Below are 13,698 nucleotides of genomic sequence, written 5' to 3' on the forward strand. Positions count from 1 at the left end.
AAAAAAAAAAAAAAAAAAAAAAAAAAAACAACAAAAGGAAAAGACTTCATCAAAATTCAAAACTTTTGTGCTTCATAGGACACTCAAGAAAGTGAAGGGATAACCAACACAGGGGGAGAAAACATTTGCAAATTCTATATCTGATAAGGGTCTAGTAAAGAGAATATATAAAAAACACTTAGAACTCAACAATAAGAGAAATAACCCGATTTTAAAATGGGCAAAGGATTTGAATAGACATTTCACCAAAGAAGATATACAAATGGTTATTAAACACATGAAAAGATTCTCAACATAATTTACTATCAGGGAAATGCAAATCAAAACCACAATGAGATACAACTTCACAGCCAAAATGATGGCTCTAACCAAAAAGATGGACAAGTGGTGATCATTTTATAATGTATAAAAATATCAAATCACTATGTTGTACACCTGAAACTAATATATTGTAAATCAATTATATTTCAATTAAAACACACACACACACACAAATAGAGAGACATTTTGGACTTGGTTAAGCAAAACCAAAAAAAAACAAAACAACTAAAACACAAAGATGAACAATAACAACTGTTGGAAGGGATGGAGAAAAACTGGGGCCCTCATAAACTGCTGGTGGGAATGTAGAATGGTATAGCATTTTGGAAAACACTTTGGCGGTTCTTTAAAAATTTAAACATAGAGTTACCACATGACCCAGCAATTCCACTCCTAGATATATACCCAGGAGAAATGAAAACATATGTCCATCAACTGATAAATGGATAAATAAAATATGTATGCATATCTATACAATGGAATTTTTTCAGCAGTAAAAAAAAAACAAAATATTGATACATATGCTACAACATGGATGAACCTCGGAAACATTATTTTAAAGAAGGCATATACTATATGACTCCATTTATATGAAATCTCCAGATAGGCAAATACAAAGAGACAGAAAACACTGTTTGTTGCCTAGGAGGACTTCAGGGGAGGGAAGAATAACTGCTAATAGGCTCGGCGTTAGGCAAGGATAACTGCTAATAGGTTGGATGTTTCTTTTTAGTAAGAAGAAAATGTTCTAAAATTAGATTACGGTAATGGTTTACGTATGTCTGTAAATATACTAAAACTTTGAATTGTACACTTTAAATGAGCAAAGTTCATGGTATGTAAATTATATCTCAATAAAGCTGTTTAAAAAAAAAAAGCTCCAGGTAACTATACCTGACTTTTTGGCAGATGGTGGTAAACCACTGCTTCCACCTCCAGCCCCACCTCCAGGGCTACCACCACCAACACCAGGGCCTCCTGGGGAACCAGTCTTTTTACTCAGCAAACTATTGAAGAAATTTGCCAGGACACCTTCACTTGTAGCTCCAGCTACAAAAAAAAAAAGGTTAAGATAAAAAACTTGTACTCAAAGCATTCAACTTTTCTATAAATTATTATTGTAGAATTATACACAGAAAACGTTCCAAATTCAAGTTTAATCTTTTGAGGCTGGGTAACTTCTCTAATCTACTCATATATAAAACAAAATATGAGTGTTAAGAGCATAAGATAATTATTAAAAAATTAGAGAGTTATTTTTAAAAGGCATTTAAAACAGATTGTTAGATGCAAATATATCTCTCTTTTGAAAGGCATTCTTCAAAAATATAACTTGAGAAATATTTGCTTCAAGTATTACAAAAAGTTACCCAATACTATATGAAAACCAGTAGGAGTTCTAAGATATTAATGGGCAAAGGATAGCAATAAACAATTCACAGAAGAAAAATACAAACAGAAAGGAAATACTAGGGGGGAAAGCTCTTATTAGTTAGTACTTAGAGAATGCTGATTAGGTTGTGGGCAAACTGCAACACTCAATGTTGATGACATGTAAATTGAAAAATCCATTTGAGAAACATCACCAAAAGGCATAAAAAGGTACAAACTCTCACCTACTAATCCCACTTATGGCAATTATTCCTATAGAAATAACTATAACGCATATAGTTTTTTCCTTTATGTTAACTGCAGATAACCCATTATAGGAAAAACATGAATTTCTTCAATGACCTACCATAGCAGAATGATTAAATATAACACAAAGCTTTCATAAAGCTCACAGCACAGAGATGATATGTTAAGACTACACCGTAAAATGGTTCACAGTCTGATTAACTATGAGATTGTATTGACAGACACAAAGATTAGAAGCTATTGAATAAAAATGAAAATAGCTAAAGCAAAATGTGGAATGACTCTAGGTAGATTTCTATTGTTAAATGTATTGTGTTGCTTTCTCTAAGAAAGAGAGAAATGTACCTTTCATGTTTGGATCAATTTTTTTTGACCCAGCAGGGATGGGTGACACGCTGGCAACATTGGACGACACAGATCTGTTTGGTGTTCGAGGGGAGCCTCCTGGGACTCTTGGCGAGGCATCCTACGTAAAAATAGGAAAGCCATAATTACAGAACCCTGAAACTTTCAACTTCACAGAAATTATCACAAAAAGAAACTACTTTGCAACTGTCCCCCATATCTTCTACTGGTCCCTTTACGCTGCAAGCCCTGGGCAGAAGTGTTTAGCAATTGTGCCCTCATTATTAGAATACCAGAGACCCACTGCATTTTAGAATACTAACTTTCCCTTCAACGGAAAAAGAAGAACATATTGAATATGAGGTGTGGTTATGAGTATAAGCTTGGGAGTCAGATCTGGACTCCAATCTGGACTTGCATCCCATCCCACCAGCTGTAAAACCTCCGGCAAGCCATGATGTCCTCCAAAGCCTCCATCTCCCCACCAGCAAAATGGGGGACCTGCCTCATCTGGCTGTTGTGAGGATTTATAAAATAGCACATACAAATGGTTTGGCACAGTAACTCATGTGGGACAAACGTTGCAAACTAGATATTTATGATTTCAATATTCTAAAAGGGAGTGAAGTTTCATCTTTTAAAATCTCACAAATTCCAGGAGAATCCTTAATTCAAGTTTATATCAAAGCATACCCATTTGAGACAGGTATATAATTAAGAAAAAAAGAACTAAAACAATATGCACTGCATTTTAATAATTTTGTCAAAATCTGTAATACTGACCACAGGCCTTCCAGCTGCAGTTGGTGGTTGCTTTGCTAAAAGGGACTGAAAAACACACAAAAACTCTAGGTTAGATACTCAGGCATGTATTGCTGTATTTTTAAAGAAAATATGTACAAGAATAATTTAACCATTAATCATACTAAGTCTATTTCTGATGTAATTTCATACCTGTAGCTTCATAAGAAACACTTGGTCATCTTCTGCCACAATTTCCTTCTCATGCACAAACTGAAATGAGCAACGCATAAATGAGCAAGTCTCATATATTATGTTAATGCCATTCACAACTTACTCTCTAGATTAGAATAGTTTTTTTAAAAAACACCAAGAATATGAACATTACCTAAACCATATTTACATGGGTGAGCTGCCCTCCCCAAGGCCCTAAGCAGAGTTGTCCGATACCTATCTGCAATAATATAAATATTCTATATCTGTGCTGTGCAATACGTTAGCCTGTAGCTACTGAGCAGCTGAAATGTGGCTACTGTAACTGAGAAACTGAATTTTTAATTTTATTTAGTTGTACTTAATTTATATTTAAAAGCTGTATGTGACTAGTAGCTACTGTATTAGACAGCACAACCTGAGAGCCACAGGCATATCAGTCATGCTTATAAAATCTGCTAAGCAACAGTTAGGTGTTTTAAAAGGGCCAATAACATCCCAGCTGAGTGAAAATCAACTTGTCCCTGGTTTCCCTGAAATAAAAACATAATGCCTCTTCTACCGGCTGAATAATAAGAAAAAAAAGGAGTTGCAAATGTCTCCTGCTCCTCCTATTTCTGTACAAGGCATGCCATAGTCTATTTTTCCACCCAGTAGCCAGAGCGATCCTTTGAAAGGTTAGGTCAGATTATATCACTCCTGTGCTCAAACTCGCCCCCCCACCCCCATCACTTTCCATCCCACTCAGCATGAAATCCAAAGTCCTGACTGCAGCCTAATGATGAGGCCTTTCTCTCCTACCACTCTGGTCCTCTGGGGCTCTTCTCCAGCCTCTCTGGCCCCCTCACACACTCCTGCCTCAGGGCATGTGCACTTCCTGCTCCCTGTGCCTTCAACATTCTCCCCTCTCATCAGAGACATGCCCTCATCATTTCTAAAACTGCAGCCCTCCCCACCTCGGTCCTCTCATTCACCCTTCCCTCACTCGGCTTCATGTCCATAGCACTGATCACCACTTGAGAGGTGGCATATATACTGATTCACTACTGCATCACCCTCCTATTCAGCACCTAGTGCCTAAACAGTGGCTCAATAAATATTTGCAAAATGAATAAAAGACAACTTAGAGCACAATTTTGCTGGTAAAAGAGAGAATGGGAAAAATTGGGTTTTTTTTTTTGATGTGTGCATTTCTTTTAACAGACATCCAAACCAAGTAACACACCAACTGATTTTTCATTTGACATTACTTTTCTTATTTCTAACTACTCAATGTAAATATTTGGGTTCTTAATTAAGAACTTTATTATATGTTAAATCAAAATTACTTTTTCCCAAAACACGTTCAAATTAGCCAGTGAGAAGTACTACATGCAAACACTCATTTTTATACAACTTTTCATAAGCATCTATACTATCTAACCATAAAACACCATACACTGCTTAGCAAAATCAATATATATAAAAGAAGAATACCTTCTGAAACGAGATTTAATAGTTATAAGAATGACATGTAACAGTACAGACTAAAATTAAATCTAGGAACCTGGCAGCCCCTGGACAGCCGTGGGCTAGTATGAATAACTAATGACCATGAAGATGCAAGATCTGCCTAGACAGACAGAAGCCAATACAATTATTCTAACAAGGTATTCTCGGCTTTTGGTTGAGCTCTAGGTTGTAAAGTACACAACTTGATAGAAAAGGACCCCCCTTACCTTTCTACCTACAATCTTAAAATTATGGGCTTCCCCCTCAGTTTAAAAGCCTAAATATTAAGACTATATACTAAAACTGTTACCTTTCGGACAGGTGGTTTAGTTATGATGTCTTCAAAATTATCTTCTGCTTTTAACATTTGAAAATTTTCATGTAATATTCCTATCTTCTTATCATTATCCCACCCTGCTGGACTAGAAAGAAATGCACATGACAAATTCTCAAGCGTTTATATAGTCATTCTTTCATTCAATCCATGATCATATTAATGGGAATATTTTTATGAAGTTAAATTTGACCAATTATGGAAAATTAATCAGTTTTATTATAATACTCAAGTTTACTAATTTCTACTTAAAATTATTATCAATCTTCCTGATTTTAAAACTGTCATTCAGGTTTCTTGGGGAGAAGGTGGTAATTATTTTTACCTCCCAATTTATTCAGATAACTTTTCAAAGCATGTCTAGATTATACATTGGGTCCTTTATGTATCATAACCAATTAGTGAGTAGATACATTGATATATGCACCCAATAGATAGTTTAGTTATAATAGCAAGCCTTTCAAAAGGGTTCAGGCCAGCAGTAAAACTAAAAGGCAAAGATAAATAAATCAAGGCAGGTTATAAATAAAACAATCTAGGAACAGATTCTCACCTACTCATCATGGAAAAGTCTACTGGTCTCACTTCAAATGAAAATGAGATGATGATGACGCACCATCGAACTGGAGCAACAACACATGATAAAACAATACATTTAAGAGTATACTTACATAAATACTGCATCTTTTTCCACAACAATAGCAGGAATCTTATAGGGAAATCCATAGAGTTTCTGAACAATGTATTTATATACTAAATCTATATTTTTGTTTTCTTTTACTGAAGTGTAAATAAGTGCTGCACCATCTGAATGAACACCGTTAAAGAAATTTTTGGACAAACTCCATCAACAGGTACCATAAAATTTTGTGTTCTCAGCTTAGCATTTATACATATTGGTTTCAAAAATAATTTCCAAAGGTATAATTACATGGTAATCAAGACTTTCAAAACTATAAAATACTTATATACAGGCTAAGATGCAAAGAAAACTATCTCTACATAAGTGATTTAACTTAGGAGGGCAAAAAATCTCATTAGCCAAGAAAGTAAAGGTAAATTTAATAACTGACACCACTACTACCTCTACATTTAAAGCATATGAAGAGGCAATTTATTTTTGTCTTTAACCTTCATAAACTTCATGAAGGAGGGATATTTTTTACCAAAAACTGTTTTGCCTTTTCAACAAAAGTGGTTTGCACTAGTGTCTCTTATAGTTTTTACTAGTCCAGGAATTAAGACTTTGGGGAGAAAGCTCAGGAGATCCACTGAACAGAGAAGATGAACCATCAAGAACCATCAGGAAGCTTTCAGGAACAATCCAAGGCAAAAGTAGACTTCATGACCAAAATGCTAGCACTAGCCATTGGGTCTCAAGAGAGATGGTGACTCAGGCCAAGAGGAAATGATGAGAATAGTCTAACTTCTGAATTAGGATACTCGCATTTTCTAGGAAACAAACTAAGGCTTATGAACCTTAAAATGGTATTGGCTAAATACTACTTGTCATAATACTTAATTTGGTAGAAACAAACATCATAATCTTAAGTAAATGCTTAATTGTGTGAACTTTTCATGAATGATCTTTCTCACGAGAGCCAATTTATAATTTGGAAGATTTACACAGCTGGAAAATTTACAATGCAATTAAAATTTTTTAATTTTTAAAATACAGATGATTTTGAATTGTTGTCCTCACTGACACACACACACCCCTCTATCTTTTTTTTTTTTTTTTTTTTTTTTATTTATTTATTTTTGGCTGTGTTGGGTCTTTGTTGTTGCATACAGGCTTTCTCTACTTGCGGTGAGCCGGGGGCTACTCTTCACTGCAGTGCACAGGCTTCTCACTGCAGTGGCCTCTCTTGTTGCAGAACATGGGCTCTATGCGCATGGGCTTCAGCAGTTGTGGCTCACAGGCTCTAGAGTGCAGGCTCAGCAGTTGTGGCGCATGGGCTTAGTTGCTCCACGGCATGTGGGATCTTCCTGGCAGGGCTCGAACCCGTGTCCCCTGCATTGGCAGGCGGATTCTTAACCACTGCGCCACCAGGGCAGCCCCCCCTCTCACTATCTTGAAGTGATTTCTTGTTTTGTATTCTTTGAAAATCAACCAGCTCTACTAAAGGTCTGTAATTATTGTAGTGGACAGTCTCCTTCCTGATTACATCTCTATATGTACATTTCCAAGTGTAGCTTTAAATAAATGTTTAAAGAGACTATTTGTTCTCAAATTTTCTAATCTGCAAAGATAACAAAAAAGGCTATCAACACCTACTTCAATTACTTCTTTTTGTTTTCTTTTGCAGACAAATGTCCTTTAATTCAATCCAACTAACCATTATGTGACATGAGAAGAGAAAGTGCCATGGAGGACAAAGTACTGAAGGAAAAAGGGAAAAGGGAAACTCCCAGTGTCAAGTGATCTTATTCATTATTCAACGAGGCTCTTGCCAAGTGGTCCTTAAATTAAACGTCCATTAATGACGATGAAAAACTACAGAGACTGTAAACATGTGTACATTACTTATTCCTGTCTACTCCTACTATCTATCATTTCTTCACTTTTCAGACCCAAAAGCTTTGATTGGTGAATGCAAATGCAAAACATCTGATCCAAGGGGGCAAGTGAGAACACCTCTCTTCGGTGCTCTCAAGCTGTCTGAAGTTTTCAACACGAAATTCTCTTAAAAGCATTCACTCATTTTATCCTTTGTTTAGTTGTAAATGTTATTCACTGGCTCATATAATCCTTGCAACGTAGACTACACAAGATTCCTTATGCTAGGTTTTTTAACCTTGTGATCATCAGAATTACCCAGAAAAGCTTTTTTAAAATTCAGCATAGATTCTCCAGCCTCCCCTTGGAATGTTCCAATTCAGTAAGTCTTAGATGAGCACAGCCAGATTTAAAAACCACTGCATTAGACTACAGTGGAGATAACACAGTAAACAAATTAAAAACAAGAACACACAAACCCAAATATTGATCTTTCCCTACCACCCACCCCCAAGAAATGAATACCAGTTTTCTGCAAGAATGTTTTCAATGCCAACTCATTAGAATTTTCTACATAAGTCTGATCATTATTTTTCTTAATCACAGTAGTTTAAAAACAGCAAATCAAAGTTACATATTTCAATACGTGCTTTTATATCTCAAAATACCTAGATATAAATGATTTGGGAATTGAAATTTCCAACCAGAGGCAGGAGGAAAAAAGTTTATGGAATTTCTGAAGTCATCGATTTATTCCTTTACTTAAACAAATAAACAAGCAAACAGCTAAGGAACACTGCACCAATCAATGTATTAAAAGGATACACTGTAAACAAAACTTCCGGATATGAGACTGAATAAAATCGAAATGCTCATCTCTGTAGTCATGTTCTTTCTCCAACACACTAATGGCATCACACTAATGAGTTAAAATAATTTTAAAAACAATATTAACATTAAATAATAATATAATGATTTAACCAGTTCAATGCTGGGTGAGGGAATATCACAAAACTACCGCTCTGATACAGTGACAGATCAGTAGAACCTAGAATACTAATCACTCCTATATGTCTAGAGACTTTTAGTTGGAGTCGTAAGACTAATGAATACTTTTATTTCTTTAAAAAGCTCCGATTTCTATGATATATTGAATGCGATGAGAACACCAAAGAGGAAGTTTTAGTACATAAAGGAATGAAGAATAACAGGACAAGCTTATAATGGGCGGTCATACTTGCTAACTCAACGACTTATGTCCTAGAACAAAGTTTTTAAGATCTAAAATCTATTCTAGTTCTATAAAGCACTCTGTATATCCAGGGAGTCTGCACCTCTCACTATTTCCCCTTTGTTCCTCTGCTTATTTGATAGCTCTTAATTGACCTTTATTTCTTTTCTGGTGCTTTTATTCACTCTCACTTCAATTTCACCAACAGCAAAAAAGGGGAATTACAGGCTATTTCTGAAATGTCACCTGTACAATCAATGAAACAATTCTGAATTCTGCTTGCTACAAAAAAAAAATGTTAGGAAAAAAATTAAGGCATGTTCAAACATCATGATATCCAAATAACTTCATCAAAACTTTTGTGAATTGAAGGTTATGAAATTTAAAAATAAACAATGTCCATCATACCTAATATTAGTTTGGGGGCAAATTTCATGTCATTTTTTTTGATATGTAATTTTTTGTTATGCATATATATAACATAGGACAGTCTCCTTAAACATGATATAGCATACTGTCTATGTTATAGAACACTGAGAGTAATTATTTCAAAGTATTAAAAATACTTATTATATTGTTGACTTATGACATTTTTGGTGAAGCATGACAGTTTAGTAAACTTTTAAAAACATTTTTAACTGAAATATGAGGATCTGGCAAGAAACCTAGTCTCTCTGTCTCAATTTCAAGCGTCTTTAAACTGAGTTGAACAACCATTCTTCATCTATCCTGAGACACACATTCCCCCATCCCCCCACACACTTTAAAAGCTCTTAAACTGAAGCAGAACTGACGGTGTCTTAGATTCTGTGAAATACTGTAGATGATCTCTTTTGGCTTGAAAATTTTATGAATCTATGACTCATTTGATACTGATTCAGGTCCCCTTAAAGCTTGACATTTTTTCTTTGAAAAATAAAGAGCTTTTTATAAGGCAAGTTGTGGTGTAAAAACAGGAAAATATCTGCCAATAAACAGCTCTTTGCCAAACAAAATAAAACCCAAACAAACCACAGACAAAAGGATTCTATTGTAAGAGTTTAAGCACAGTTTTATGCAAAAGATATAAGTAAGAATTAACTACACCTGACTCACCATTTGAAAAGCAGACAATAGACTTTGACTTAATTATTTTAAATGCTCCCCCCACATTCCTTTGTTATTGATAATTTTTGTAGTGTTTAAAGTAAAACTTAAGCTATATTTAAAATTTTTTATCATTTTTATTCCAAAGGTGAACAAATTCCACACCCTCCTTCACTCAGATGTGAAAATTTTACATTACAAAAGACATAATAATTTTAGATCTCAAAAGCGTTCATATGTTCTGTAATTATCTTAACTATTCCATGGCTTACACAGTAAAGACATACTACTTAGGACCAAATGGGGAGAAGATGAACTTTAAATTATTTTTTAAAGGAAATTTGATTGTATTATAAAGTGTATACAGTGACAGAACTAAATTAACAGAATTTTTATAATAGTAATCCTACCAGAATCTCTTAAATAAAAGGCCTTTGATAACTGCATATCAACTTTACATAATGAGTATTGATACATCTTTAAAATTAAGTCTATTTTATTTTAAGTACATTTTCTAATATCAAGATATTAGTATATAAAACTTACTGTGGAAAAATATTTTATTTTATAAAATTGATAGTTTTCATCTTACCTGTAACTATCTCCACTAAACTGACTATACAATTTGAAGTCTAACTGGAATTAGGAAAATGAAATTTGATCACAAATTTTAGAATATCTGAAGTAACATTTTCTTTCAAAGAAAACTATGATTAAGTTCACAAAACAAACATGTGAATATCATTCAATATTATAAACTATTATATCTACTTATTAAGAAAAGTTACCTAGGAAAACTAATGTGTCAACTCCAAAAGGAGCCTAGAAAATAAAACAGTTGTTCATCCTTGGTTAGTATCAGTAGTAGAATCTGTAGGAAGCAAACTAACCTTTGTGCAAACTACTAGTACTGGAATGCCCAAGTTCTGTGTAAGTGTATCTGCACCCAGAGGTAAAACCACACTGTCGTCTTTGTCTTCCTGCGATGCGGTAGTTCTTCTCTGAGGAGAAGCTGGGAAATCTTCTCCTGGCTCTACATATTCTTGAAAGTCTCTAATCACTGAAAATCAAAGTAAATAATTTAATACATAGTTTAGAAATGGCTTTTTATTTCAGCAGGTAGCTTTTCTGCCGTCTAAATACATATGTTACTAGAGTTCACACTTAGTCTTGTGTAAGAAACAAAAAGGTTTTGAGAAATCCAATTCAAAGACAGTACAGAAACTCTGGACCCACATTAATTATCAAGAGGCAGAATAAAACACTGAGTGGCTCCAAAGAGTGGGGTTCAATGCAGGACTGGTTCAATCTGTGCAAATTACTGTGGGCAAGTCACAACTGAGCTCTGTCCCTCTACCCTCTCTAATTCACAAACAGCACTGAAAGGATAGAAGAAAAAATAAATACGTGGTGGGGGGGAAGGTTTCCACAATCTAAAAGACAGTTCCAGATGGCTTTCTAATATTAACTTCCTTTCTCAAAACCCTTTATTCAGGTCTCCCCCTCTTTACCTAGGTGCAATCTTGAGCCATGTTTACCCTATAACCCCCATAAAAACTAGGGAGATATTATCAATACTAGTAAGTTTTTAGAAATCGTTTGCAAAATTGTCAAAACCTTTACTCAAAAAAAGTTAATGTGGGGGCTTCCCTGGTGGCGCAGTGGTTGAGAGTCCGCCTGCCAATGCAGGGGATGCGGGTTCGTGCCCCGGTCCGGGAAGATCCCACATGCCGCAGAGCGGCTGGGCCCGTGAGCCATGGCCGTTGAGCCTGCGGGTCTGGAGCCTGTGCTCCGCAATGGGAGAGGCCACAACAGTGAGAGGCCCGCGTACCGCAAAAAAAAAAAAGTTAATGTGGGAGAGGAACCAAGATGGCAGAGTAGAAGGACGTGCTCTCACTCCCTCTTGCAAGAACACCAGAATCACGACTAGCTGCTGTACAATCATCGACAGGAAGGCACTGGAACTCACCAAAAAAGATACCCCACATCCAAAGACAAAGAAGCAGCTACAATGAGACGGTAGGAGGGGGCCAATCACAGTAAAATCAAACCCCATAACTGCTGGGTGGGTGACTCACAGACTGGAGCACACTTATACCACAGAAGTCCACCCACTGGAGTGAAGGTTCTGAGCCCCACATGAGGCTTCCCAACCTGGGGGTCCAGCAATGGGAGGAGGAATTCCTAGAGAATCAGACTTTGAAGCCTAGTGGGAATTGATGGCAGGACTTCGAAGGACTGGCGGAAACAGAGACTCCACTCTTGGAGGGCACACACAAAGTAGTGTGCGCATCAGGACCCAGGGGAAGGAGCAGTGACCCCATAGGAGACTGAATCAGACCTACCTGCTAGTGTTGGAGGGTCTCCTGCAGAGGCCGGGGGTGGCTGTGGCTCACTGTGGGGACAAGGACACTGGCAGCAGAAGTTCTGGGAAGTACTCCTTGGCGTGAGCCCTCCCAGAGTCTGGCATTAGCCCCACCAAAGAGCCCAGGTAGCCTCCAGTGTTTGGTTGCCTCGGGCCAAACAACCAACAGGAAGGGAACCCAGCCCGACCTATCAACACTCAAGTGGATTAAAGTTTTACTGAGCTCTGCCCACCAGAGCAAGAGTCAGCTCTACCCACCACCAGTCCCTCCCATCAAGCCTCTTAGATAGCCTCATCCACCAGAGGGCAGACAGCAGAAGCAAGAAGAACTACAATCCTGCAGCCTGTGGAACAAAAACCACATTCACAGAAAGATAGACAAGATGAAAAGGCAGAGGGCTATGTACCAGATGAAGGAATAAGATAAAACCCCAGAAAAACAACTAAATGAAGTGGAGATAGGCAACATTCCAGGTAAAGAATTCAGAATAATGATAGTGAAGATGATCCAGGAACTTGGAAAAAGAATGGAGGCAAAGATCGAGAAGATGGAAGAAATGTTTAACAAAGACCTAGAAGAATTAAAGAACAAACAGAGATTAACAATACAATAACTGAAATAAAAACTACACTAGAAGGAACCAACAGCAGGATAACTGAGGCAGAAGAACGGATAAGTGACCTGGAAGACAGAATGGTGGAATTCACTGCTGCGGAACAGAATAAAGAAAAAAGAATGAAAAGAAATGAAGACAGCCTAAGAGACCTCTGGGACAACATTAAACGCAACAACATTCGCATTATAGGGTTCCCAGAAGCAGAAGAGAGACAGAAAGGAGCAGAGAAAATATCTGAAGAGATTATAGTCAACAACTTCCCTAACATGGGAAAAGAAATAGCCACCCAAGTCCAGGAAGCGCAGCAAGTCCCATACAGGGTAAACCCAAGGAGAAAAATGCCGAGACACATAGTAATCAAATTGGCAAAAATTAAAGACAAAGAAAAACACCATATTAACAAACTGAAGAATAAAAACCATATGATCATCTCAACAGATGCAGAAAAAGCTTTTGAAAAAATTCAACACCCATTTATGATAAAAACTCTGCAGAAAGTGGGCATAGAGGGAACCTACCTCAACACAATAAAGGCCATATACAACAAAGCCACAGCCAACATCATTCTCAATAGTGAAAAACTGAAAGCATTTCCTCTAATATCAGGAACGAGACAAGGATGTCCACTCTCACCACTATTATTCAACATAGTTTTGGAAGTCCTAGCCACGGCAATCAGAGAAGAAAAAGAAATAAAAGAATATAAATTGGAAAGGAAGAAGGAAAACTGTCACTGTTTGTAGATGACATGATACTACATATAGAGAATCCTAAAAATGCCACCAGAAAACTACTAGAGGTAATCAATGAATTTGG

General features: G+C 36.5%; 1 protein-coding gene across 1 annotated transcript in view; it reads right to left on the reverse strand.

Annotated features, from left to right (window-relative positions):
- The window catches only part of DYNC1LI1 (dynein cytoplasmic 1 light intermediate chain 1), a 42,523-nt gene that overhangs the window by 3,314 nt on the left and 25,511 nt on the right, over positions 1 to 13,698 (reverse strand). Inside the window, exons 5-12 of the mRNA XM_024743474.1 lie at positions 10,791 to 10,960; positions 8,409 to 8,502; positions 5,755 to 5,890; positions 5,060 to 5,171; positions 3,259 to 3,318; positions 3,088 to 3,132; positions 2,305 to 2,425; positions 1,216 to 1,371 (exon numbers count right to left, since the gene is read on the reverse strand). Coding sequence (XP_024599242.1) covers positions 1,216 to 1,371; positions 2,305 to 2,425; positions 3,088 to 3,132; positions 3,259 to 3,318; positions 5,060 to 5,171; positions 5,755 to 5,890; positions 8,409 to 8,502; positions 10,791 to 10,960 — 894 coding nt within the window. The remainder of the gene's footprint in view (positions 1 to 1,215; positions 1,372 to 2,304; positions 2,426 to 3,087; positions 3,133 to 3,258; positions 3,319 to 5,059; positions 5,172 to 5,754; positions 5,891 to 8,408; positions 8,503 to 10,790; positions 10,961 to 13,698) is intronic.

The sequence above is a fragment of the Neophocaena asiaeorientalis genome, unplaced genomic scaffold, assembly GCF_003031525.2.
Source record: "Neophocaena asiaeorientalis asiaeorientalis breed wild unplaced genomic scaffold, Neophocaena_asiaeorientalis_V1.1 scaffold332, whole genome shotgun sequence".
Lineage (NCBI taxonomy): Eukaryota > Metazoa > Chordata > Mammalia > Artiodactyla > Phocoenidae > Neophocaena > Neophocaena asiaeorientalis.